At 39.0% G+C, this 27,481-nt stretch overlaps 1 protein-coding gene across 2 annotated transcripts in view; it reads right to left on the bottom strand.

Moving 5' to 3' along the window:
- The window catches only part of PIGU (phosphatidylinositol glycan anchor biosynthesis class U), a 90,926-nt gene extending 63,445 nt beyond the window's left edge, over positions 1-27,481 (bottom strand). The window contains exons 1-4 of one of the 2 annotated variants that reach the window (XM_059133465.1): positions 27,314-27,481; positions 12,961-13,025; positions 1,192-1,251; positions 42-104 (exon numbers count right to left, since the gene is read on the bottom strand). In XM_059133465.1, the coding sequence (XP_058989448.1) occupies positions 42-104; positions 1,192-1,251; positions 12,961-13,025; positions 27,314-27,443 (318 nt within the window). In that variant the 5' untranslated portion in view covers positions 27,444-27,481. The remainder of the gene's footprint in view (positions 1-41; positions 105-1,191; positions 1,252-12,960; positions 13,026-27,313) is intronic. The other variant, XM_059133466.1, reaches the window with a different exon arrangement.

The raw sequence follows: 27,481 nt of genomic DNA, 5'->3' as shown, positions 1-27,481 counted from the left end.
CAGTTCTGTCTCCCCCGCTGTCTCCCCCGCTGACTACTTACCACAACTTTATTGAAGTCCTGGATTGCAAAATACAGAGCAATGGCGGTGAGTGCATCAGTGATCTGTCAAGAGAAAGAGAAATAATAGTGTAGGAGGGATGGAATGCTGCCAGGGCCTAGAGTTTTGGGATAGTGGTGGACTGTTCGGTAATGAACTCTTACAGTCAGGCAGAACCTCAACTCTCGCTTTGACTACCCAAAGGTAAAGCCCTACAGGGAGATTAGACTGGAAATCCCTGAGGACTGGCACCCACCAAGATTTATGTTAGCCTGGTGGACCACATCTGCTCTTTAATTATAAGTTACTTAAGTTTTCTGTAAAACAGGAATAACACCCAATGCTTTGCAGGCCTGATGTCTGTCAAGTGCCTAACATGAAGTAAATCCTCAGGAAACAGGAGCCATTATAATGATTAAGAAAGATTTCAGTGGGCCTCCTATTTGACCCAGATTTTCATCCCGACATAGGCAAGTGTTTCAAATTACTTTCTCTCAAAACAGCCCTGTCATCTCAAGTTTGAAGGTTACTGCCCCTAAGAGTCGCATCAGACCTATGTCCACTGCATGGAATCTCTTGGTAGAATGCTTGGGAAATTCAGGATGCCCTCTACACTGGCACCACAATTAAAACCAATCACAGAGGGGCGCCTGGGTGGCTCAGTGGGTTAAGCCGCTGCCTTCGGCTCAGGTCATGATCTCAGGGTCCTGGGATCGAGTCCCGCATCGGGCTTTCTGCTCAGCAGGGAGCCTGCTTCCTCCTCTCTCTCTGCCTGCCTCTCTGCCTACTTGTGATCTCTCTCTGTCAAATAAATAAATAAAATCTTTAAAAAAAAAAAAAAAAAAAAAAAAAAAAAACCAATCACAGAATCTTGGCACTACACAGTTTGAGACTACACAGTCCAGAAACCAAGTATAAGGAATTGGAATTGGTCAAATGTCAGAGACTACTTACTCCCTATATTTCCATAATACTATCACAGTATTATGGATTATACGGTATTATCCACAGTATGGAATTCAAATTAAGGATAGGGCTTTGCTTTTATACTCTCAGAAACTCCTAAGCTCTTATAAGATAATTTTTCTTAAAAACAAGATAAAAGACCCTAAAAGGTATATACGTATTGACTTTATGTGGAAGGTTACTTACCATAAATACCAATTCAGCATAGTCAATCAGGAAATGAAAGAGGTATATTATTAATGGAGTCTGTAGGAGAAAAACAAGCAGACAAATTAACTTAAATCTTACCGTTATCAGTTTCCAATGTAGGGAATGGGGAAGAAGCTAATCTCTCAGCAAAAATCTCTTTCTTTTCTGGAATACTGTTCTATGCTAGTTGGCCAGTATATTTGGGGGAGAATAATTTAGTGTCACTGGATCATTTTTTGCCATGGGGCCTATCTGAGCTGAGTAAAGAGAACAAAATATGACATTGGCTAAATATCTGTTGAGGAACACATTAAAGGTATGAGTAAACTTTAGTTCTAAGCCATACAGAATAGCTAAGGGGAACGCCACAGAGGACTAAGATTGCTGAAATCATAAAATAAATAGGGAAATGTTTTTCCGCCTTTTGTCCCCTGAGATGTTTTATATCATTAGTGTTATTGCCTCCTCAAATATTTGGGAAAATGTGCTCACTGTGAAGTCATCGTGGCATGGGTTTTCTTTAAGAGACGACTTTAATTACAGATTAAATTTCTTTCTTTTTTTTTTTAAGATTTTTATTTATTTATTTGACAGAGAGAGAGAAAGCACAAGCAGGGGGAGTGGCAGGCAGAGGGAGAAGGAGAAGCAGACTCCCCACAGAGCAGGGGGAGCCTGATGTGGGACTCAAACCCAGGACCCCAGGATCATGACCTGAGTCAAAGGCAGTTGCTCAACCAACTGAGCCATCCAGGTGCCCCTATAGATTAAATTTCTTTCACAGTTTCTTGCCTTAAAGTGTTCTTTTTCTGATGTCAGTAGAGCTACATCAGCTTCTTTGTGTTCATGTTTGCTCAATAAAACTTGTCCCATATTTTTAGGTTTTACTTTTTTCTGCATCTTCATATGTAAGATGTGTTTCTTAAAAGCAGCATATAATTACTTCTTTTTTAAATGTATTTATTCATTCTAGAGACAGAGTGTACACACAAGCAGGGGGAGGGGCAGAAAGAAAGGAAGGGAATTTCAAGCAGGCTCCTACTCCCTGCTGAGCACAGAGCCCGATATGGGGCTCCATCCCACCACCCTAAGATCAGACCTGAGCAGCAATCCAGAGTTGGCTGCTTAACCAACTGAGCCACCCAGATGCTCCACTTTTTAAAAAGAAAATTATTTTGTTTAAGTCTTTATTTGACAGAGAAAGAGAGGGGACAAGCAGAGGGAGCAGGGAAGGGAGAAGCAGGATCCCTGCTCAGCAGAGAGCCCAATGTGGGGCTCAATCCCAGGGCCCTGGGATGAGGACCTGAGCCAAAGGCAGATGCTTAACCAACTGACCCACCCAGGCAACCTAATCTGACAACTGTTATCTTTTAGTTGACTTTATAGTCTATTTACATTTAGTGTAATTAATGATGTTTTTGTGTTTAAGTTTACCATCTTACTCTTCTATTTTCCATTTGTCCCATTTTTCTCTTTCTTGCTTGCTTCCTCATTATTTTTTATTATTCTATTTTCTCCTCTACTAGTTTGTTGGTTATACACTTAGCTACTATTCTTTCAGTGATTATAGAAATTATGGAATAGGTCTTTGACTTCAATTAGCATATAATATAAATTACATCTTTTACCACTTTTTAGATTAATAAGGACCTCTGAATACTTTAATTCCATATAGCTACTCCCAGCCTTTTCTGTTATTCATGCTACATTAATTCCACATGCATTTTAAACCCATAAGGCATTATTATTTTACATAGTTAATATTTATTTACTTTACTTACATATCTACCTTTTTCACTATTACTTATTCCTTCCTATATTCCATGATGCTGTTGAGAACCATAATCCTGCCTTTTTATAATTTTTTAAATGCTGGCAACAAATTCTATCAATTTTAATTTGCTTGAAAATGTCTTTACCTTCATCTCTGAGAGACAATATCCCCTTTGGCTGTTTGTAATCTGTAATCTGTCTTTGATATTGGGAAGTTTTATTAAAATGTATGTTTTTCTTTGAATTTATCCTGCTTGGGTTTATATAGCTTCTTGATTTGATATATTTCATAAATTTTGAAAAAAAAATTTCAGTAACAATCTCTTCAAATATTGTTTCTGCCTCATTCTGTCTCTTCTCCCATTCTGGAACTCCTTTTATTTTATTTTATTTCACTTCATTTTAAAGATTTTACTTATTTATTTGAGAGAGAGAATGAGAGGGAGAGCAGGAGAGGGGGGAGGATAGGAGGGAGAAGCAGACTCCCTGCTGAGCAGGCAGCCTGATGCATGACTGGGTCTTGGGACTCCAGGATCATGACCAGAGCCGAAGGCAGTCGCTCAATCAACTGAGCCACCCAGGTGCCCTGGAACTTCATTTATATTGTATGTTAAATCTTTTTACTATATCTCATAGACCTCTTCTTTTTTTTTTCTGTTTTCTATCCTCTTGTCTCCGAACTTTAGTCTAGGAATTCTCTACAGATCTATCTTCTAGATCATAAATCCTCTCTTCAGCTTTGTGTAATCTGCTGTTATATTTGCCTATTGCATTTTTAATTTGCTGTTATGTTTTCCCCAGTTCTAGAATTTCCATTTGATTCATTATTATATATTCCAGTTCCTTGGAGAACTTCTTTTTTTTTTTTTTTAAGATTTTTATTTTTATTTATTTGACAAAGAGAGATCAAAAGTAGGCAGAGGCAGGCAGAGAGAGAGGGGGAAGCAGGCCCACCACTAAGCAGAGAGCCCAATGCAGGCCTCGATCCCACAACCCTGAGATCATGACCCAAGCTGAAGGCAGAGAGGCTCAACCCACTAAGCCACCCAAGCACCCTCTGTGGAGAAATTCTTGACCTTGTCACTTATTTTTTTATGCATATTAATCACTGACCACTGTTATCTTAGAGTCCAAGTCTGATAACTCCAATATCTGAATCACCTGTGAATCTTTAGTATCTATTTTTTCCTGTCTTTTATTATGCTTGGTAACTTTTGAATGAATGGTGGACATTGTAAGGGAAATTTGTAGAGGTTCTGCATGAGGTATTTTCCTCTGAAAGGATTTTTTTTTTTTCTTTTTCTTTCAGAAAGAATTTCTTTATTTTTTTTTTTTTAAAGATTTTATTTATTTATTTGACAGAGAGAGATCACAAGTAGGCAGAGAGGCAGGCAGAGAGAGAGGAGGAAGCAGGCTCACTGCTGAGCAGAGAGCCTGATGCGGGACTCGATCCCAGGACCCTGAGATCATGACCTGAGCCGAAGGCAGCGGCTTAACCCACTGAGCCACCCAGGTGCCCAGAAAGAATTTCTTTAAACTTCTGGCAAGCAATTAGAACAGAATTATATCACCTTAATCTAATTAGAGTTTAGCTAATTAAGCTGAATTTAGTTTTTTGTAAGACTGGTCTATATGTGGTCTACCCTTTCTTCAGTGTAGTCCTTCAGAGGACCCAACCAGAAGCCAAAACCTTTACCAGGGCCCTGCCACCTTGGTTGGCCATGCACTTAAATCTGTATTTCTCTAGCACTATGAGACTGCCAATAGCTCTGCTTAGCCCCTTGGCCTCTTAACAGCCCACTTCTACTCTCTTTCTCTGCTCTCAGCAGAGAAATTAATACATTGATAAAATTGATACATGCATTAAGGAGAAATCAGCTTAGATGGTCAGCCTCACATTGTACCTTCCTCTCTGGGACCTCAAACCCTCAATCCTGGCTATCTTGATACTTTCCAACACCATCAAACAGATGTTTTTTCCTATTCATCCTTCTTTCCTAGCTGTCCTGGCAGGAGGGTTGGTCTGTTACTATAAGCCAGTTCACCAATCCACCAGAATCAGAAAGATAATGCATGACTTGGTTTTAGTGAACCGTTGCTGGTGACTCGGGAGCACCTTTTCCCAACTCCCAACCACATGCAAAAATGTGTTCTATAATATTGTAGAGGTCACTAACAGACTTTTTAGGGACAGCAAGCTGGTGTGGTAGAAAGACCAAGGCTTTGGGTTCAAACTTGGGATTTCAAACCAGTTACATCTGTGTACCTTTTCTCTCTAAACCTTAGTGTTCTCAGCTATAAAATAATAGTGACCTATTGGGGTACCTGAGTGGCTCAGTTGGTTAAGCACCTGCTTTCAACTCAGGTTGTGATCCCAGGGTCCTGGGAAGAGCTTGCTTCTCCCTCTCCCTCTCTCAATCCCCCTGCTCTTTGTCTCTCTCATTCTGTCAAATAAATAAATAAAATTAAAAAAAAAAAAAGAATAGTGACCTATTTCACAAGGTTCTTGGGAGGAATAAATGGTAACGGGCACAAAGTGCTTAGCACAGTGCCTAACATACACACAGTAATCCTAATATGTTAGCTACCTGAGACCAACTTTTTACCACCTGTTTTCAAAACAGGGCATCAACTTTGCCTTTCAAAGTTCTAAAAGAATTAAACCTTCTACAACTCTCTACTAATGGATTCTTTTTTGCTTTTATCTTTGTCAGTAAGAGGTAGTAACTTAGTACTTATATTACCAATGGCCTGCTTTCAAAGCGTTTTGATGCTTCAGATAGTTTAGAATGGCACAAGTAGGTCTCAGAAATGACAGAACTCACAGTTCTCAAAAAGCCTATCAGCAAATGGGCTGGTTTCCATAATAAGCTAACATGTACACAGTAGTTAAATTGTGTATCATAATATTATTAATAATATACAGTGAATATAATTTGTCTTCATGTTATGTTTCCATGTGGGTGACCGTTCCCAGTCAGGATAGGGCAAATATTAATGAACTCACAATTTTATGATCAGTACTTGGCTAACCAAAGAAAACAGAAACGTCTGCTGAAGGTAGTCATAAAATCTAAAGTGGTTGCCTAATTCTTTTTCTCACCTGTGCAGATTTTTCTTCTCCACTTTTACATTTCCCTAAGAACTAGATAATAAAATCTGCTGAAGATTTATAAAGAAAAAAATGCAAAGCAACGATGAACTTCCTCTTCCAAAGTGTTCTTTTCACTTGGCTTGACATAATTCGATTTCTTTAAGTTTTATTACTTAAAGAAATTGTGTGGAAATACAGATTGCTCTGGATTTAGGAACTTTGAGCTTAAAAGCGAATAAACCCATATGCAAGAAAGGAGCAAGGGATTCTGACTGTGAGGTCACCTCCACTGTGTTTGGGGGAAGCAACTGCTCAGTACTAAAGCGGTTGTCTTACACAGATATAGAGACTTACCACGGCTTCTTGTAGCTGGAAAATACTAACTCCTGCCATTCTCTCTCTTTACTTACACTGAGACTTACACACACACACACACACACACACACACACACACTGGTGAGGAGTAAGAATGCATTCTGGACTCCCTCATTGCAGCTAAGAATGCATTTTCTCACAGAAGCATTTTAAATAAAGGTTAAAGGGCTAGATATGGCTCTTCCATTCATTCATTTGACATATTCCTTCTGAAAGGACTATTTCACATCTTCCCCTGTCCTTAACCTCCAAATTTCCTTCCCGCTTCTCACTTTCATCTGAAAACCTCATTTCTTATTTCACTGAGAAAAGAAGCAATTTTATTTCCCACTACCCAGGTAACCAACTTCCTGTATCTGTACCTACATTCTCTATCACCTATTAACAATGGATGGACTTCCTTTCTTCTTACCTGAAGTCAAATTCTCCCCTTGTGAACCATAACCCATTTGTTCTTGGCCACTCAAAGACACTGCTCATTCAATTATCCTCTTTCTTACATCACCAACCTCTCTATCCACAGGATTATTCCCAGCAGCAACCAAGTATGCACAGTCTCATTTTTTTTTTTTTGCTATTTTATTATTTTATTTTATTAAGTTTTAAGAGTTGTAACATGTTATTTCTTTTTTTAAAATTTTGTATTTAAATTCAATTTAGCTAACATATAGTGTATTATTAGTTTCAGGGGCAGAATTTAGTGATTCATGAGTTGCATAGAACATGCAGTGCTCATAACATCATGTGCCCTCCTTGATGCCCATCACCCAGTTGCCCCATCTCCCCCCCAGCAGTATTTATGTATGTATGTATATATGTATGTATTTTAAGTAGGTTCCACACCCACCATGGACCTCAACACAGGGCTTAAATCCATGACCCTGAGATCAAGAGTCAGACACTTAACCAACAAAGCAACCTAGGCACCCCCTGCTTTGTTTTTTTAGATTCCACATATAAGTGAAATCATATGGTAACGGTATTTCTCTGACTTATTTCACTTAGCACAGTGCTCTCTAGGTCCATCCATGTTGTTGTTTCAAATGCCAAGATCTCATTTTTTATGGCTGAATAATATTCCACTGTGTGTATGTGTGGGTGGGTGTGGGTATGCACACATCCATTCATCTATCACTGGATACTTGGGTTGCTTCCATATCGTGGCTATTATAAACAATGCTGTATTAAATATAGGCAGATTCTCATATTTAAAACGTCTTTATGAGGGCAACCAGGTGGCTCAGTGGGTTAAGCCTCTGCCTTCAGCTTGGGTCATGATCTTAGAGTCCTGGGATCAAGCCCTGCACCAGGCTCTCTGCTTGGCAGGGAGCCCACTTCCCCTCTCTGCTCTGCCTGCCTCTCTGCCTACTTGTGCTCTCTCTGTGTCAAATAAATGAATAAAAATCTTAAAAAAATAAAAATAAAATGTCTTTACAGGCCACCTAGGTGACTCAGTCAATTGGGCATCTGTCTGCCTTCAGCTCGAGTCATGATTCCCAGTCCTGGGATCAAGCCCCATACTGGGCTCCTTGCTCAGTAGAGGGTCTCCTTCTCCCTCTCATTCTGCCCCTTCTCTCCCCGCTCCTATGTGTTCTTGCTCTCTCTCAAATAAATATCTTTTTAAAAAATAAGAAAAAAATAGGGCACCTGGGTGGCTCCGCTGGTTAAACAATGGCCTTTGGCTCAGGTCATGATCCCGGCATCCCAGGATCGAGTCCTGCATCAGGCTCCCTGCTCAGCAGGGAGTCTGCTTCTCCCTCTGACCCCTTCCCATCTCATGCTCTCTCTTTCTCCTAAATAAATAAAATCTTTGAAAAAATAAGAAAAAATAGCATGTCTTTACTATACAACTGCCTTTAGCTACTATACCATTTCTCTGCCCTTCTTTAGAACCAGAATTCTCATAAAGGTTGTCTATCCTCTGACTTTTCAAGATAGACAAAGTCCAAGATTAAGCCACAGGGCCTTTTATAACCTAACCTAGGAAGTGACATACCATCATTTCTGCCGTATTTTACTGGTCACATAGGCCAACTGTGGTACAATGTGAGAGAGGACTACATCAAGTGTGAATACCTGGGGGGCCATCCTGGAGGCTGGCTATCACACCAGGTGATCACATCAAGCCCATTTTCAAGTATCATCTATAGGCTGACAGATCCCAATTTTATATCTCCAGCCTGAGCCTCTCTTCTTGAGTTACACATTTGTATAGCCAGTTACCTTAACATTGTCATTTGGATGTCTTTAAACTTAATATGGTGAAATCTAAACTCTTATTTCCAGCCCCACTAAAACCCACTCCTCCCTCAGTAACTCATTTCACGAAATAATGCCACCATTCACTTAGTTGCTCAGGATTAAAAACCTGCTATCTTGAATCATATCTTGGAATCCTCTCTCACCTTCATACCTCATATCAAATCTATTAATAAGTCTACTCCTAAAAGTATTACTAGAATCTAATTAGTTTTTTAAAGAATTTAATCATTTTTCACCATCTATGTTGTTACCACACTAGTTCCAAGCCAACATCATCTTGCTTAGACTAGTGCATGAGCATCCTTCTTATTTTCCCTTCTTCACCTCTCGCCCCCACAGTCAATTCCCCTCACAGTATTCACAGCAGTATTTATTAAATGTAAAATAAGTATAATCACTTCTCTCTTGGCTTAAAAGTCTCCATTTTTTCATCTTAGTAAAAACAAAATCCACTTGCTACTATGGGCCACCAGAGCTGGTGAAGGATCTCAAAATGGCTGAGCAAAAACTTGCTCTAATAGGTATTTAGGAGCGCCTGGGCTGGTTCAGTCTGTAGAGCATGCGACTCTTGATCTTGGGGTTGTGAGTTCAAGCCCCACACTGGATGCAGAGATTAGTTAAAATCTTTAAAAATTATAAATTTTTGTATTTATAAATTATAAATATATATTATAAATAAATAAAAATTATAAGTAAATTATAAATATATTTATTTAAATTAAAATTATATTAATATAATTATATATTATAAACAAATAAAAATAAAAGGCATTTACTCATTAGTCCTTTGAGAGATCATACCCCAAGACCAAAAGGTCACTGCTAACTCCCTAAAGTCCTGGAAAGAGGCCCTTACCACCAAGCTAGCTACTCTACCTAAGAATCTACCTGCTATTGACTGGACTTACACAAGGCCAATGTGGTAAAGGCTGGCTTGGCAAATGACTTTGAGAAGTTTAATGCCCTGCAGTTTCCTGTGCCAGGATGCTGAAGAAAAAAGATGTGAAAAGTCATGCTCAGTTTTTGTCTCTCATCAGGTCTGAGGAATATAAGAGAGCTGAAGAAGATGAAGAACATAATTCCATTTGATCAAATGACCACTGAGGACTTGAATGCAGTCTTCCTAGAAACCAAATTAAATAATAAGTATCCCAAATGGCCTCACCAGCCAATTGAGATTTTGAGTCTGGGAGGAAGCTCTTTCCCTCATATTATAAATTCTAGACATTAATAATAATTATACTAAAAATAGATAAATGACAGATAGACAAACAGATGATAGATAATCTGAACTCTTAACCATGTCTGTAAAAACTGCTACATAATCTGATTCCTAACTTCTCACATCTTGTCTTTTAATATTTTCCTCTTTGCTCATTCTGCCTTAGCAAGACTAATGCAGAATTTATCCAAATCACAAATGCCAACCACATTCCCAAATCTACACCATCTTATCTGGCCTGCTAGCTTCATTTAGATCGCTTATTCAGATTTTACTTCCTTGGAGTGCCTTCCTTGAACACACTACCTAGAATACTGACACACACATGACCATCACTCTTTATCCCTTTACCCAGTTTTATTTTTCTACATGTACTTACTTATCATTTAACTGAAATCCCACTTTTCCTTAACTTTAGTTTTATGGAAGTCTAATTAATTAGTATAAAATAAACTTCACATATTTAAAGTACATAATTTGATAAGTTTTGACCTATGTATATACCCATGAAACTATCAACCAAGATATTGAATATATCCCCATTCCCAAATGTTTATCAATTTTACTGTTCATCCCAAAAAACCAGCTGTGTTTCAGTGTTTTTCACTATTGTTTTTCTGTTTTCTGTTTAATTTGTTTCCACTCAGATCTTATTTCTTTTATTCTGTTTACTTTGAGGTAAATTTGTCTTCTTCTTCTAGTTTCTTAAGGTAGAAACAGGGGTCGTTAATTTGAGAGCTTTTTTCTTTTCCAATATATGCATTTAGCACTACGCATTTCCCCCAAGTACTGCTTGGTGACATCCCACATATTTTGATAGGTTGTGCTTTCATTTTCATTCAATTCAATATACTGCCTAATTTCCCTTCTGATTTCTTCTTTGATCCATGAGTCATTAAGGAGCATGTTACTTAGTTTCCAAATATTTGGGGATTTTCCAGACATCTTTCAGGTATTAATTTTTTATTTAATTCCATTGTGGTCAGAGAATATACTTTGTATGACTTTAATCCTTTTAAATTTATTGGGCCTTGTTGTCTGACCCAGAATATGGTCTATCTTGCAGATGTTCCATATACGTTTGAAAAGATTATGTACTTTGTTCCGTTGGATAGAATGTTTTATAAATGCCAATGAGATCAAGTTGGTTGACGTCCTACTCATGGCTTCTACATTCTTGCTGATTTTCTGTCTGCTTGTCACATCAGTCCTTGAGAGAGGGATATTGAAATCTCTGACTATAAGTATGGATTTGTCTGTTTCTCCTTATAGTCTGTCAGTCTTCGTGTACTCTGAAAGTCCGTTGTTGGGTGCAGAAACATTAGGACTATTATGTTCTCTTGATGAATCAACTCCTTTATCACTATGAAATAACTGTCTTTACCCCTAGTAATATTCTTTGCTCCAAAATCTGCTTCCTTTTTACTAACTTACTGTTTGTCACTCTCAGAAATAAGTACCATGAGGACAAGGACTGTGCCTTGTTTTGTATCCCAAGCACCTAGCAGGGTAGCTGGCATTTGGTATGTACTTAACAAACCTCTATTAAAAGAGAGAAGGAAGAAAGGGAATGGAATACATATGTAGATATAGAGCTAGGCACTAGGAATACTTAATGAAAAGGTACCAGTACTTGTTCTGAGGAACATATAATAGGTAAAACAAGTACAGAAGAAATGCCAAGAGTATTATATGAGCCATTAAAAGGATAAGCACAAGATGCTTTAGAAGATGTTCGGGAAGAACATCTAATTGGGTCTAAGGTGACAAGGAATGGCTTTTAGAGGAAAGTAAAATCTAAGCTAATATCTAAATAGTAAAGCCAACCACAAAAAGAGAGAGAAACAGCCCTGCATAAACAGCCCTCCATAAAGAAACAATAAAATGAGTGAAAACACATAGGTAAGAGAGAATATAGTGTTGTAGAATAATGAAAATATGTGAGAACTCTCTCAGGGGGTTCCTAATCTGTCTAGAAAGCATACTGCCCACGGACGGCTAGACACAGCCCTCATGGCTAGTGTGCTATGCTTTTATGTGCCCACACACATCTGTTCCTAGTAACTGGTTTGTGTGCTTCTTCAGAGTCTTAAATTGTCCCTGTTTCTGCTAGCCGTTCTTATTATTGTGGTTCAACTAGATAGTAATAAAAACTAATGAAATATGAATGCAAAAGCCAGTTGTTATCTCCATGAGAACCAAGCTGAATGCTTTTAAAAAACAAGATAGAAGAACCAAAGGAAGAAAGAAAGAAAGAGAGAAACAACTGTTCTCCAAGTAGGTATGAAGGAGACAACTGTAAAATTGAGGGGTTAAGAATTCAAATAGAAGACTTCTACTTTAAAATGCTATAACCAACAGTAATGGGGAGAGGAGAGCAGAAGGAAATGTGGTTCATGTAAGTGGGCCCACATGGCTTTGTATGCCCTGTAGGGTGTTTGGGTTTTATCCTGAGTTCAGGGTGAGCAAAGGTTCGAAGCAAGACACTGACAATATCAGATTCCCATTTCAGAAAGATGAGTCTGGCTGCAGAATAAAGAGTAAAAGAGCAAGACTGAATGAAGAAAGAGTTGTCAGGAAGTGGTTGCAGGAACCCAAGCAAGGGATGATGGTGACCTAAGAAGGATTTCACTATTTTAAGAATCAACATTATGGGTTAAATAGGCTTTGGTGGGCTTTCTAAGAAACCAGCATTGCTAACATAGTTTTCATGGGAAAGCATGTTCCAAAGAACCAATTACATGACCATTAGCATACAACTTATTTGTGGGCTGGGAACTGTTTACAATTTATTTGCCAATAAAAATGGTAACTTCTACAGAAGTCTCATCTGCTTCCCCAAATTACAATCTTAATCTGGATCATTTCCACTGCCATTGTGAAATCTCCTTCTTATGCAGAGGACATCTAAAAAAGGTCTGTTTCTAAATATGATTTTCAAAAATAGATCTGTTCAAATGTTTGTACAAAACAGAGGTTAGACTTTGGTATTTAAGACTACAAGCTACTCTTAGTACTCAGAAAAGAAAACAAGAACACTTACTTCATGAAATACTGCTCCAGAATACGGAGACACTCCCAAGTCCAACAGTGAGAGGCCTTCAACCACTGAAAGGTAAGACATCCAAGTTCACTCTTACTTCAGAGACATATGCAGATGGCCAGAGCCCAAAGTGTTAGATACTCCCAGAAACAAGAAAGGCCTCAGTTTGTCCAACCCCCTTTACCTCAACCCCAGCAAGTGGTTTTAAATCTTGATTTGAACACTTCAGATGATGCATAACTTTCTTCCATACAGAGCATCCCTTTCCACTGTGGGGCAGCTCTCAGGAAGAAGTTTTCTGTTAAACTGTGAGCTTTCTCTGATTTCCTTGTGATTTCCACCCACTCTAAAATGTGTTCTTGCCCCATTCCCCAAAATATGACAACAAATTAGAAGCTGGTGAGAAATGCTGTCCCTAGTGTGGGGAAGCGGGCAGTCACTCTCAAGTGCTACTTGAGTGGCATAGGTATTAACTTTTCTACAGGGAAATATGTACTTTTTAAGTATGTGTCTTTTGACATGGAAATGATTGTTCGTACAGCAATTTAGCCTAGGGAAATAACTGTATGTTCATCACGGTGCTCAAAGTACTAAAAAATAATCCCAATGTCCATTAATATTCACCTAAATGAATTATGATATGTATATATGTGTACATGTAGATACATAGACGTTACAGTTAAAAATCATACTGTCATATAAATAAATAAGTGGAAGAGAAAAGAAAGCTCTTTCTCACAGAGATCTGTTAAGCATCAAATGTTGAAGGAAAGATGGAAATAGAAAATCACCACTTGGCAGACCCCACAGTAATAGTGGTGAAAGACAAGATTGTCAAGGGATACTAAGATCAGAGAGTAAAAATATGATGAGAAACTGTATTTGCAAGGGGAAAAATAATTTTATGTGGACAAACTTGGCCTTCACTACTTTAATCGTGTGACCAAAGTTGGTATCACCAGCAATATGTTGAACAGTTCACACTATTAACATCAAGTAGCTCCTGAAATGATTCACTGAGATGGGGATAAAAACACTTCTGTGGTCCTCGTGCCAAAAATGTAATATCCTTGCCAAAAAAGCATAACTTCAATCTAATCATAAGAAAACACTAGGCAAACCCAAATCGAGACAAAATAACCGGCTAGTGCTCTTTAAAAATATCAAGGGGCGCCTGGGTGGCTCAGTCGGTTGAGAGCCTGACTCTTGATTTTGGCTCAGGTCAGATCTCAGGGTCCTGGGATGGAGCTCCAGGCCAGCTCTGGGCTCAGCAGGGAGTCTATTTGAGATTCTCTGTCCCTCCCTCTTCGGCTTGTGTGTGTGTGTTCTAGAAAGAAAGAAAGAACTGGAAGATCAGAACAAAAGCAAGAAAGAAAGAGAGAAAGGGGGAGGGAGGGAGGGGAAAAGGGAAGGAAGGAAATATTAATTCTGAGGAAGTGTCCCGGATTGGAAGAGACTAAGGATACATAAAAACTGAATGCAGTGTGGGATCGTGGACTGAATCTTGAACCATAAAAAAGACATTAGTGGTCCAACTGATAAAATTCTAATAATAGATTAGTTATTAGTATTGCATGAATGTTAATCTTCTGGTTTAGGTCAGAGTACTATGGTTATATAGGGTGTTAACATTAGAAGAAGCTAAGGGAAGGGTAAACAGGAATTCTCTGTACTATTTTTGCAACTTTTTGAAAATTTAAAACTATCTCAAAATTAAGAGTTAAAATTAAAAAATATCTTACAGATATTCATTTATGAAAAGAAAGATGTTCATGAAATACTTTTTTTTTTAAAGAATTTATTTATTTGACAGAGAGAAATCACAAGTAGGCAGAGAGAGGAGAGAAGCAGGCTTCCCACTGAGCAGAGAGCCCGATGTGGGGCTCGATCCCAGAACCCTGAGATCATGACCTGAGCCGAAGGCAGAGGCTTTAACCCACTGAGCCACCCAGGCGCCCCCCATGAAATACTCTTAAATGAAAAGCAGGACATAACATAGCATGTCAATATGACTGAATTTTATTTTAAATATTTATAAGCATTAACCCATTTAATTGAAAGAAAATATGTATTCAGTAAGAAATGCCTCCACATAAACATAAATTCAGACATTAAATAAAATATATAAAAATTTAAAAATATAAGTGGCTCAGTCAGTTAAGCGTCTACCTTTGGATCAGGTTGAGTCCCACAACTGGCTCCTTGCTCAGTGCCTGCTTCTCCCTTTCCCTCTGCCTGCCACTCCTCCTGTTTGTGCCCTTTCTCTCTGACAAATAAATAAAATCTTAAAAAAAATACAGCGATCATCTCTGTTGATAAGATTACAGAAGATGTGTGGTTTACCTTTTCTCCACTTTCTGAATCACTAGCAATGTGTATTATTTCATAATTATTAGAAAGAAATAGGAAAATTAATTTTAAAAGAAACTGAGTGAAGGATAAAAAATATATAAAATAGACACACAAAAACCTGCAAAATGTATGAGCTTATATATGCCTAAAATATCTCAGAATTATGCATAAGAAACCGATATAATAAGAAACTGGTCCTTCCAGGGAACACAACTGGATGGTTCTAAGAAAGTGGTGTGGAAAGGTCCCTTTAATCATATAGCCTTTTGCACCTTTGATTTTTGAAACCTGTGATTGAATTAGCTATTCAATGATAGGTAAAATCAAAGTTACAAAGCCTGTTCCAAAAAACCTATGCATTTATAGTGAGTGGGCCTTAATTATGGCTTTAAACTTCATGGACCCACCCTAGAAGGAAACTTATCAGTTACACAGTTCATATGGGCTGTAAAATAAAACAAACTCCATTGCTCAAGACAGCTATAACTGGTCCTTATATTAGGACCAAAAAGAAACTTCCCCCAAGGAGCCACATAAAGAGGTTGCTGTGTAACACAACTATTAAACCCTTCACTAACAGCTTTACTGGAGACCCAAGGACATGATTCATCAGGCCACTTCACAGGGTAAATCCCCACTTAACCCAAAGGCATCCCACCACAGAGCAGTAAAAGCAACTCAACAGAGGACCAGCAAGATGCTATCCAGGGACATCACTCTCCACTGGTTTAATCCAGAGAAAACAGATTCTTCAGTATGTAGCTAGAAGAACAGACTGTATACTTTTCAGGCAATTGTCTAAAACGTAACTTCTCTCAGATATGCTTTTGCTGGATATTGTACACCCGCAAATTTGTTAATGTGTTCTCTGGCAAGTACTTGGAATGCAGCTCTGCTATCTTGATGATTAAATATGATCTCATATGACTTAATTGATCCGAGGGAAGAGTCAACTTCATGTAAAAACATTTTTAAAGAAACCCCTTGCCATTTACTACCACCATCTATAACATTAAATTAAACATTAAAGGAAGAGAATAAACTCAAAATATTTTCACCTGAATACATTGATCTTTATGATAAACTTTTCATAATGTCCTTATTTTGGTGCACATGATTGAAAACTTTGGCATGGTCCACAGTACATTGGGAACATCTGAGTTATAGAGTAATAAAACCCTCTAGAATATAAAAGTGAATCTACTCATGTATAAAAGAATAACCAGGGCCCCCCAATTCTAACATATATAACAATGTCCCGATAGTATTTTATTGGGAAAATTTTAAAATAGGTTTCATAAAATGTCTGCTTGGGGAAAAAAACCAAAATACTCAATAAACAACAACACAAAGAACCCATAGCTTTAAGCTATTCTTCTTAAAGTACCTGCAAAATAACACCTGTGAAAAGTGCAGAGAAATTGAATAAAATTTCTGCTTCATGGGATTCTTATCCAACAACTAACATTTCAGAATAGTTGACCACAAAAATTAATTATTGCCAACCAGTCTAAAATATAAAGGGTTTTTTTTTTTTATGAAGTGTCTCAACTTTTTAAGATTTTATTTTAAGTAATCTCTACACCCAACAAGGGGCTTGAACTTACAACCCCAAGATCAAGAGTTCTTATGTTCTACTACTGACTGAGCCAGCCAGGCACCCCAATAAAGTGTCTCAACTCTTAACTGATAAATCCCATGAGGCAAAAAGTCTTAGTTACCTTGATATACTCTTCCTATGGGTGATCATAAAAGCATATCATCTAGCATAAGACAAACGTCTTTGAGCTTCCCATAATGTCAAGAAGGACATGCATTCAGCTTGTTCAAAAGAAGTGGTATCCTTATATTTCTAGTCCAGAAGGTCGAAGATACAGTGTCATTCCCATAGCAATGAACACACCTAGCATCCAGCTCTTGCTTTCTAAGTAACATTCTCCCATAAAAGAAGCCAAGGATTCTTGGAGAAGTGGTTATTCCACTTCTTCCATTCCATTCCTTTCCTTTCCATTCCATTCCATTCCATTCCATTCCACTCCACTCCACTCCATTCCATGGCTAAACAACAGAAAATAAAAGCAAAGCCAAAAGAAAGCATCTTGTGGTTGCAGAAAGTGTCCCAATAGCCAAAGATGGAACAATTTGAGCATTAAAATAAAGATAATATAGATCATAATCCAGAAAATAAAATAAATACCTATGAATCCATACAGATATAAACTAAATGACTGAATAAATATGGAAGAAGGGACAACTCCTTCTTGCAGAAGAATTTCAACTCATAAATGAAGAAGGAATGAGGGAAATAGAAAAGTCACCATTAGAACACCACAGTGATGACTGGTGCAGGCAAATCAAGTAGTGGGTAAACACTTAAGGAGAAACAAGATATTTACAGAGCCCCTACATACAGCCCCCAAATATTTACAGATTAAAAAGGGAGGGTAACTTTACAATGGAGAAATCAGGCAGATACTATCATAAATAACCAAGGGATTAAGGATGACATCACCAGTAATAAGACCTTGCAATATGATGTACCCCCAATTCAATACATTGAGAGGATCACATCACTTCAATGGGATTCTTCTCCCAAAATCTTTGGTTTGAGATCCAAAAGTTGATCTCAATCTGAAAGAAAACATTAGATAAGCCCAAGTTGGAGGACATTCCACAAAATACCTGACCAGTATGTTTCAGAAGTGTCAAGGTCATAAAAGATAAGGAAAAGCTGAGGAACTCTCACCGATGGGAGAAGAATGAGGAAACACAACACTAAAGACAATATGGCAGCCTGAATCAGGTGCTGGAACAAAAAGGAACAGTAGGAAAAATGGTAAACTCTGAACAACTACGGCTTGTTCAGTGGTATTAGAACAATGTCATTCTCTTAGTCTTAAACACTGTACCATGATTATGCAGGATGTAAACATTATAGGAAGCTGGTTTATGGATCTTTCTGTACTATCTTTGCAAATGTTTTGTAATTCTAAAATTATTTCAAGTAACAGGCTTAAAAAAAAAAAAAAAATAGCAGTATCCAGTCTCTAGATCCAGCTGCCAACTTGCAGGAAATACAGAGGATGCAAGAACATGATAAACTATACCATGAATATACAATCAGTCAAATACAAACTATAGGGAACTACAGGTCAAACAGTCTGGGTTCTTTAACAGGTAAGAAAAGGATGGCATGGATGGGGATCTTAATAGTTAAGGGAGACTTAAAACACATATATAAAAATTTTTGTTTCGGGGCAAGACTAAGCTGTAGTAACTAGGGACACTCATTTGGGCAATAAAATGAAAAGAATGTAAAGATGTCATGACTATAATATAAAAGTCAAGATAACAGTTACTTAATGAAGGGTGGGCTGTGACTGGGATGGGGCATATAGAAGGCTTTTATAGTAAGTAGAAAAGTTCTTATTCTTGATTTGAATGATGGGTACAAAAGTGTTTGCCTTCTAATAATTCACTCTGTAACACACTATTGTGTGTGGTTTACTAATTCTCCACTTCAACAACAGAGGTTTGATTTTTTTTTTTTTTTTAAAGTAGTGCTATCAGAAGTGTTCTTCCTGACCCTGACCCTGACCCTCATGGCTACACTGGAGGTAGGTTTCTAAACAAGAGTTAATAGCTTGGGATCTACCCTGAACTCACAAGGCTAAGCCTATACTGATTCCTAATCACTAGGTCAAGGCTGAGGAAAGACCAAAATATGATTAAAAAAAACAAAAGTTCCAAAGTATTTCCAACAGATTACTATACAAGATGGTATATATAGAGTAAACTGTGGGGGAACAGCAATGTCTAAAGACTGCCAGTTATTCAAGTTATTCACATTAAACACTCTTTGACTTAATCTCTCTGTGCTTCCATTTTCTCTTCTATAAAATAGGGTATTCACTTGTAGGGCCATTTATAGCTTAGGGCTATTGTGGTGATTAAAATAGTTCTTAAACATATCTAGAATGCTTAGATCGGGGCGCCTGGGTGGCTCAGTGGGTTAAGCCTCTGCCTTCAGCTCAGGTCATAATCTCAGGGTAATGGGATCGAGCCCCATGTCAGACTCTCTGCTCAGCAGTGAGCCTGCTTCCCCCTTTCCCTCTGCCTGCCTCTCTGCCTACTTGTGGTCTCTCTCTCTCTGTGTCAAATAAATAAATAAAATCTTAAAAGAAAAAAAAAAATCAGTCCATGAGGGGCACCTGGGTGGCCCAGTCAGTTAAGCATCCCACTTTTGATTTAGGGCCAGTTCATGATCTCAGGGTCATGAGATCAAGCCCCAAGCTCAACTCTACACCACGGGCAGAGCCTGCTTAAGATTCTCTCTCCTTTCCCTCTGTCCCTTCCCCCCTCCACTAATGCACGCACTCTATTTCTCTTAGGAAAATAAAAATCAGTCTGCCAACCAAAATCTACTTGGATCCACAGCCCTTCACCCAAACAACTGGGTACTCAAAAAACTCATGTGAAATGAATGAATGAGTGTCATGTGAAACCAGAAGGGCTCCTACATCAATATTTTTTAAATGTCTGCCTGTTAGGGTTAAATTCAATCACTTGCTTTTTAAAATATCCCATCTTAAAGTATACTCTGAAGACAAGTGATACTTACAGATGTTGTACCATCCCTCTACCCACTATTCCTGTTTAAAACAGGACAAACAATTATCCTGACCCAATCAGATTCAGATGGGTGTCTACCAAATCTCTCTCTAGCTCTGACACTGACCCCAAGCTCCAGACCTAAACCTTTGAATATCATACTAAATATCATACACACATCAAACACTTACTGCTGTCCTTTCTGACTCACCTATTTCAGTCAATATCACAACGGTTCTATTATTTAAATTCAAATTCCTAGAATTAGCTATTTTGGCTTTCAATATCGTGCTAAGAGCTTCAACATGGATTATCTCTTTTAACGGGGTACATATTACAACTTCCTGTTTTCCAGATGAGAAAACTGATGTTGGGGATCACACCAATATAAGTGGTAAAGGAAAAAAAGATTTAAACCCTTTTAAAGATCCCAGACCTGGGCCACTGGGGTGACTCAGTAGTTAGGTGTCCAACTCTTGATCTTAACTCAGGTTTTGATCTCAGGGTGGTGAGTTCAAACTCTGTGTTGGGACGCCACACCGGGCATGGAGCCTAGTTTAAAAAAAAAAAAAAAAAAGATTGCAGACCCTGTGCTCTTAATCACTGTACTACATCGCCTCATCTTTAGATCCTTCACCCTGTCCATCCTATATGCAACCAGAGTTTATCTTTTCTTTTCTTCAATATTTGTTCAACAGTAATGATGCAACTATTCTATGCCAGGCATAAAGGATTCAGGAATAAATAAAATAGTTCTGGCCCTCAAGGAACTCACAGTACAGTGGAGAAACCAGATATAAACAAATAAATATAATAAAAAGTGAGAAATGCTCTCAACAGAGGTATGTATAAGGTGCTAAGAGAACAGAGGAAGGAGGGCCTAATATTGCCCTGGGGCTTCTGGTATCTAGAAGAAAGCAGGAACCAAGTGGCTTCAACACAAACAATTTAGTTTGTTCAACAAATTATTATATGCACATATTATATTCAAGGATTATCAAATCTAAGCTCTCACCATCACACAGAAGAATTACTATTACCTTTGTTACCATTTGTCAACTGGAAAACCTGGGCATATTACTTAACTTCTCTAAATTTCAGTTTCCTCATCTGTAAAATGGGGGAAATAACACCATCTAACACAGAGAATAACTGGAGGATAAAAGAGGCTTACCACAGTCTTTAACATATAGTATTCTTAGAAACCTAAATTTGGGAGTGCCTGGGTGGCTCAGTGGGTTAAAGCCTCTGCCTTCGGCTTGGGTCATGATCCCAGGGTCCTGGGATCGAGCCCCACATCAGGCTCTCTGCTCAGCAGGGAACCTGTTTCCTCCTCTCTCTCTGCCTACCTCTCAGCCTACTTGTAATCTCTGCCTGTCAAATAAATAAATAAAATCTTTAAAAAAAAAAAAAGAAAGAAACCTAAATTTGAATTATTCATAAAACAACCAATCATTATCCCATTCCCCCATTCAAAAATGTCTATGGGATAAAACTCCAGTATTTAAAGTTCAAGGATATGGGTGCTTGGGTGGCTCAATTAAGTGTCTGTCTTCGGCTCAGGTCATGATCCTGCAGTCCTGCAGTGGGCTGCGGTTGGGCTCCCTGCTCAGAGGGGAGTCTACTTCTCCCTCTCTCTGTGCTCCTTCCCCTGCCCATGCTCTCTCTCACTCACTCTCAAATAAATAAATAAAATCTTAAAAAAAAAAAATTTAAAAGGAGTGCCTGGGTGGTTCAGTCATTAAGTGCCTGCCTTCAGTTCAGGTCATAATTCCGGGGTCCTGGAATCGAGCCCTGCACCCGGCTCCCTGTTCAGAGGGGAGACTGCTTCTCCCTTTCCCTGTGCCTGCTTGTAAGCGCTTTCTGTCTGTCAAATAAATAAATCTTTAAAAAGAATTTGGCGGTATATAAACCAATTAATAACAAAATCAAAGAAACACATCAACAACAATACAATAATAGTAGGGGACTTTAACACTCCCCTCACTGAAATGGACAGATCATCCAAGCAAAAGATCAACAAGGAAATAAAGGCCTTAAATGACACACTGGACCAGATGGACATCACAGATATATTCAGAACATTTCATACCAAAGCAACAAGATACACATTCTTCTCTGGTGCACATGGAACATTCTCCGGAATAGATCACATCCTGGGTCACAAATCAGGTCTCAACCGGTATCAAATCAGATTGGGATCATTCCCTGCATATTTTCAGACCACAATTCTCTGAAGCTAGAACTCAATCACAAGAGGAAATTTGGGAAGAACCCAAATACATGGAGACTAAACAGCATCCTTTTAAAGAATGGGTCAACCAGGAAATTAAAGAAGAATTGAAAAAATTCATGAAAACAGATGATCATGAAAACACAATGGTTCAAAATCTGTGGGACAGGGGCGCCTGGGTGGCTCAGTGGGTTAAGGCCTCTGCTTTCGGCTCAGGTCATGATCCCAGGGTCCTGGGATCGAGCCCCGCATCGGGCTCCCTGCTCCACAGAGGAGCCTGCTTTCCTTCCTCTCTCTCTGCCTGCCTCTCTGCCTACTTGTGATCTTTGTCTGTCAAATAAATTTAAAAAAAAAAAAAAAAAAAAAAAAATCTGTGGGACACAGCAAAGGCAGTCCTGAGAGGAAAATATATACCGGTACAAGCCTTTCTCAAGAAACAAGAAAGGTCTCAAGTACACAACCTAACCCTACACCTAAAGGAGCTGGAAAAAGAACAAGAAAGAAACCCTAAACCCAGCAGGAGAAGAGAAATAATAAAGATCAGAGAGAAATCAATGAAATAGAAACCAAAAAAAAAAAAAACAATAGAACAAACTAGGAGCTGGTTCTTTGAAAGAATTAATAAGATTGATAAACCCCTGGCCAGACTTATCAAAAAGAAAAGAGAAAGGACCCAAATAAATAAAATCATGAATAAAAGAGGAGAGATCACAACCAACACCAAAAAAATACAAACAATTATAAGAACAACTATGAGCAACTCTACGCAAACAAATTTGACAATCTGGAAGAAATGGGTGCATTTCTAGGGACATATAAACTGCCACAACTGAACCAGGAAGAAATAGAAAACCTGAACAGACCCATAACCAGTAAGGAGATTGAAACAGCCATCAAAAATCTCCAAACAAACAAAAGCCCAGGGCCAGACAGCTTCCCAGGGGAATTCTACCAAATGTTTAAAGAACTAATTCGTATTCTCCTGAAACTGTTCCAAAAAACAGAAGTGGAAGGAAAACTTCCAAACTCATTTTATGAGGCCAACATCACCTTGATCCCAAAACCAGACAAGGATCCCATCAAAAAAGAGAACTACAGACCAATATCCTTGATGAACACAGATGCGAAAATTCTCACCAAAATACTAGCCAATAGGATTCAACAGTATATTAAAAGGATTATTCACCACGACCAAGTGGGATTTATTCCAGGCCCGCAAGGTTGGTTCAACATCTGCAAATCAATCAATGTGATACAACACATTAATAAAAGAAAGAACAAGAACCATATGATACTCCCAGTAGATGCTGAAAAAGCATTTGACAAAGTAGCATCCCTTCCTGATCAAAATTCTTCAAAGTGTAGGGACAGAGGGCACATACCTCAATATTATCAAAGCCATCTATGAAAAACCTACCACAAACATCATTCTCAATGGAGAAAAACTGAAAGCTTTTCCACTAAGGTCAGGAACATGGCAGGGAAGCCCATTATCACTACTATTCAACACAGTACTAGAAGTCCTAGCCTCAGCAATCAGACAACAAAAGGAAATTAAAGGCATCCAAATTGGCAAAGAAGAAGTCAAACTATCACTCTTCGCAGATGATATGATACTATATGTGGAAAACCCAAAAGACTCCACTCCAAAACTGCTAGAACTTGTACAGGAATTCAGTAAAGTGTCAGGATATAAAATCAATGCACAGAAATCAGTTGCATTTCTCTACACCAACAACAAGACAGAAGAAAGAAAAATTAAGGAGTCAATCCCATTTACAATTGCACCCAAAACTATAAGATACCTGGAATAAACTTAACCAAAGAGGCTAAGAATCTATACTCAAAAAACTATAAAGTACTCATGAAAGAAATTAAGGAAGACACAAAGAAATGGAAAAATGTTCCATGCTCCTGAATTGGAAGAACATATATTGTGAAAATATCTATGCTACCTAAAGCAATCTACATATTTAATGCAATTCCTATCAAAATACCATCCATTTTTTTTTCAAAGAAATGGAACAAAAACCCTAAAATTTATATGGAATCAGAAAAGACCTCGAATAGCCAAAGGAATATTGAAAAAGAAAGCCAAAGTTGGTGGCATCACAATTCCGGACTTCAAGCTCTATTACAAAGCTGTCATCATCAAGACAGCATGGTACTGGCAAAAAAACAGACAAACAGATCAATGGAACAGAATAGAGAGCCCAGAAATAGACCCTCAACTCTATGGTCAACTAATCTTCAACAAAGCAGGAAAGAATGTCCAATGGAAAAAAAAAACCAGCCTCTTCAATAAATGGTGTTGGGAAAATTGGACAGCCACATGCAGAAAAATGAAATTGGACCATTTCCATACACCACACATGAAAATAGACTCAAAATGGATAAAGGACCTCAATGCAAAAAAGGAATCCATCAAAATCCTTGAGAGGAACACAGGCAGCAACCTCTTCGACTTCAGCCGCAGCAACTTGTTCCTAGGAACATTGCCAAAGGCAAGGGAAGCAAGGACAAAAATGAACTATTCGGGTTTCATCAAGATCAAAAGCTTCTGCACAGCAAAGAAAACAGTTAACAAAACCAAAAGACAACTGACAGAATGGGAGAAGATATTTGCAAATGACATATCAGATAAAGGGCTAGTGTCCAAAATCTTTAAAGAACTTAGCAAACTCAACACCCAAAGAACAAATAATCCAATCAAGAAATGGGCAGAAGACATGAACAGACATTTCTGCAAAGAAGACATCCAGATGGCCAACAGACACATGAAAAAGTGCTCCACATCACTCGGCATCAGGGAAATACAAATCAAAACCACAATGAGATATCACCTCACACCAGTCAGATTGGCTAAAATTAACAAATCAGGAAATGACAGATGATGGTGAGGATGTGGAGAAAGGGGAACCCTCCTACACTGTTGGTGGGAATGCAAGCTGGTGCAACCACTCTGGAAAACAGCTTGGAGGTTCCTCAAAATGTTGAAAATAGGACTACCCTACGACCCAGCAATTGCACTACTGGGTATTTACCCTAAAGATACAAACGTAGTGATCCGAAGGGGCACGTGCACCTGAATGTTTATAGCAGCAATGTTTACAATAGCCAAACTATGGAAAGAACCTAGATGTCCATCAACAGATGAATGGATAAAAAAGATGTGGTATATATACACAATGGAATACTATGCAGCCATCAAAAGAAATGAAGTCTTGCCATTTGCGACGATGTGGATGGAACTAGAGGGTATCATGCTTAGCGAAATAAGTCAATTGGAGAAAGACAACTATCATATGATCTCCCTGATATGAGGAAGTGGAGATGCTACATGGTGGATAAAAGGGGTAGGAGATGAATGAATGAAAGAAGATGGGATTGGGAGGGAGACAAACCATAAGGGACTCTTAATCTCACAAAACAAACTGAGGGTTGCTGGGGGAGGGGGTTTGGGAGAGGGGGGTGCAGTTATGGACATTGGGGAGGGTATGTGCTATGGTGAGTGCTGTAAAGTGTGTAAACCTGGCGATTCACAGACCTGTACCCCTGGGGATAAAAATATATTATATGTTTATTAAAAATTAAAAATTTTAAAAAAAAAGAATTTGGCGGGGTTGGGGGAGGCTCGGTGGCTCAATAGGTTAAGCCTCTGCCTTCAGCTCAGGTCATGATCTCAGAGTCCTGGGATCAAGCCCCACATCGGCTCTCTGTTCAGCAGGGAGCCTGCTTCCCTTCCTCTCTCTCTCTGCCTGCTTCTCTGTCTACTTGTGATCTCTGTCTGTCAAATAAATAAATAAATATATAATCTTTTAAAAAAAAATTTTTTTTAAACTACAAAGCTCAAGGACACAAACAGTATTTCTGGGGTGCTGTCACTTCTGTAATGTTCTGTTTCTCGATCTGGATGCTGACTACATGAGTATACAGTTTGTAAAAATTCACTGAGCCCTACACTTACTATATGTGCATTGTACGTATATTGTACTTCAGTAAAAAAGTTTTTTTAAAAAATCTTTAAATTCTGTCCCTAACCCATACCCCATTACTACCCCACTTTGTACATTTCACACTCTTCAACATTTTCTCGATCCTGTTTACCTTCTGCTACCTGGAACTCTCCTTTCTGTAATCTCCCTTTCCAAATTCTACATTCAACTGTTAGCTCAGAGCCCACATCCTCAGGAAACTTGAAAAGGAGAGGGGCATTTTCTTCACAGCTGAAACTCCAGGTAAGGAACTGGATGTACAAAGAACATTTTTCAAAAACGATTACAACTGTCTCCCCCACTAGTCTGTGGATCCTTCAGCATAAACTCTATCTCATTGGAGGCGCTGGTAGAAAATTGCACCTGAGGAAGAACTTAAGAAACAGTAAGTGGGTAGGAGAAGAATCAATGAAACAAGATGGGATTGGGAGGGAGACAAACCATAAGTGACTCTTAATCTCACAAAACAAACTGAGGGTTGCTGGGGGGAGGGGGGTTGGGAGAAGGGGGATGGGGTTATGGACATTGGGGAGGGTATGTGCTTTGGTGAGTGCTGTGAAGTGTGTAAACCTGGCGATTCACAGACCTGTACCCCTGGGGATAAAAATATATGTTTATAAAAAATAAAAAATTTAAAAAAAAAAAAAAAGAAAGAAACAGTAAGAAATGCTGCACTGCAAGTTCCAAACTGAGAACAGGAGTCTAAGCACACTCACACACTCTACTCTCTGAGGCAAGACTGTTCCCCTCACTTGGAGGCCTCCTTCACACACCATACCATACCCCCGGGAGCACCACAAGCGACCCCTCATCAAATCCCAACCCCTCCGCAAATCCCACTCCATTGACTATTCCCTTTTCTTAAACCTAGCCTTCCTCAGACCACGCCCCTCTGCTCAGGACCTGAGGGGGACACACCCCCTTATCTCCCCAAAACTCAGGTGTGCCTGCCCCTAAGACCCAAAGCTTGCCCCACAGTCCCAAGACCCCTCCCTCTGGCAGCCCCGCCCTCAGGCCCCGCCCTCTCGCCCTCTCCGACGTCGCCAGAGCGGGTCAGTTCCCTTAGAATCTTGAGCTTGAGGCCACTGCCCCCGCCTCCCATTCACTGAGGCCAGGAGAGCACAGGCGGAGCCTGGCCACCTACTCTAGCCAGTGGCCTCACCTCTCTTCCAAGAGCTCAGTGGGGACACCACCTCGACCCGTTCGGAAATGAACTCGGCCAGACTGGAGCGGAACAAGGCCGCCCGCACGGTCACGGCCACCACCAGCACCAGAGCCAAGGGAGCCGCCATGATAGCTGGGGCGGGCGCGCAGGCGGGAGGGAAACGCC

This window comes from Mustela lutreola, chromosome 9, assembly GCF_030435805.1.
Source record: "Mustela lutreola isolate mMusLut2 chromosome 9, mMusLut2.pri, whole genome shotgun sequence".
NCBI lineage: Eukaryota > Metazoa > Chordata > Mammalia > Carnivora > Mustelidae > Mustela > Mustela lutreola.
Note: the sequence above shows the minus strand (reverse complement) of the source record. Positions and strands in the feature narration are given on the sequence as shown.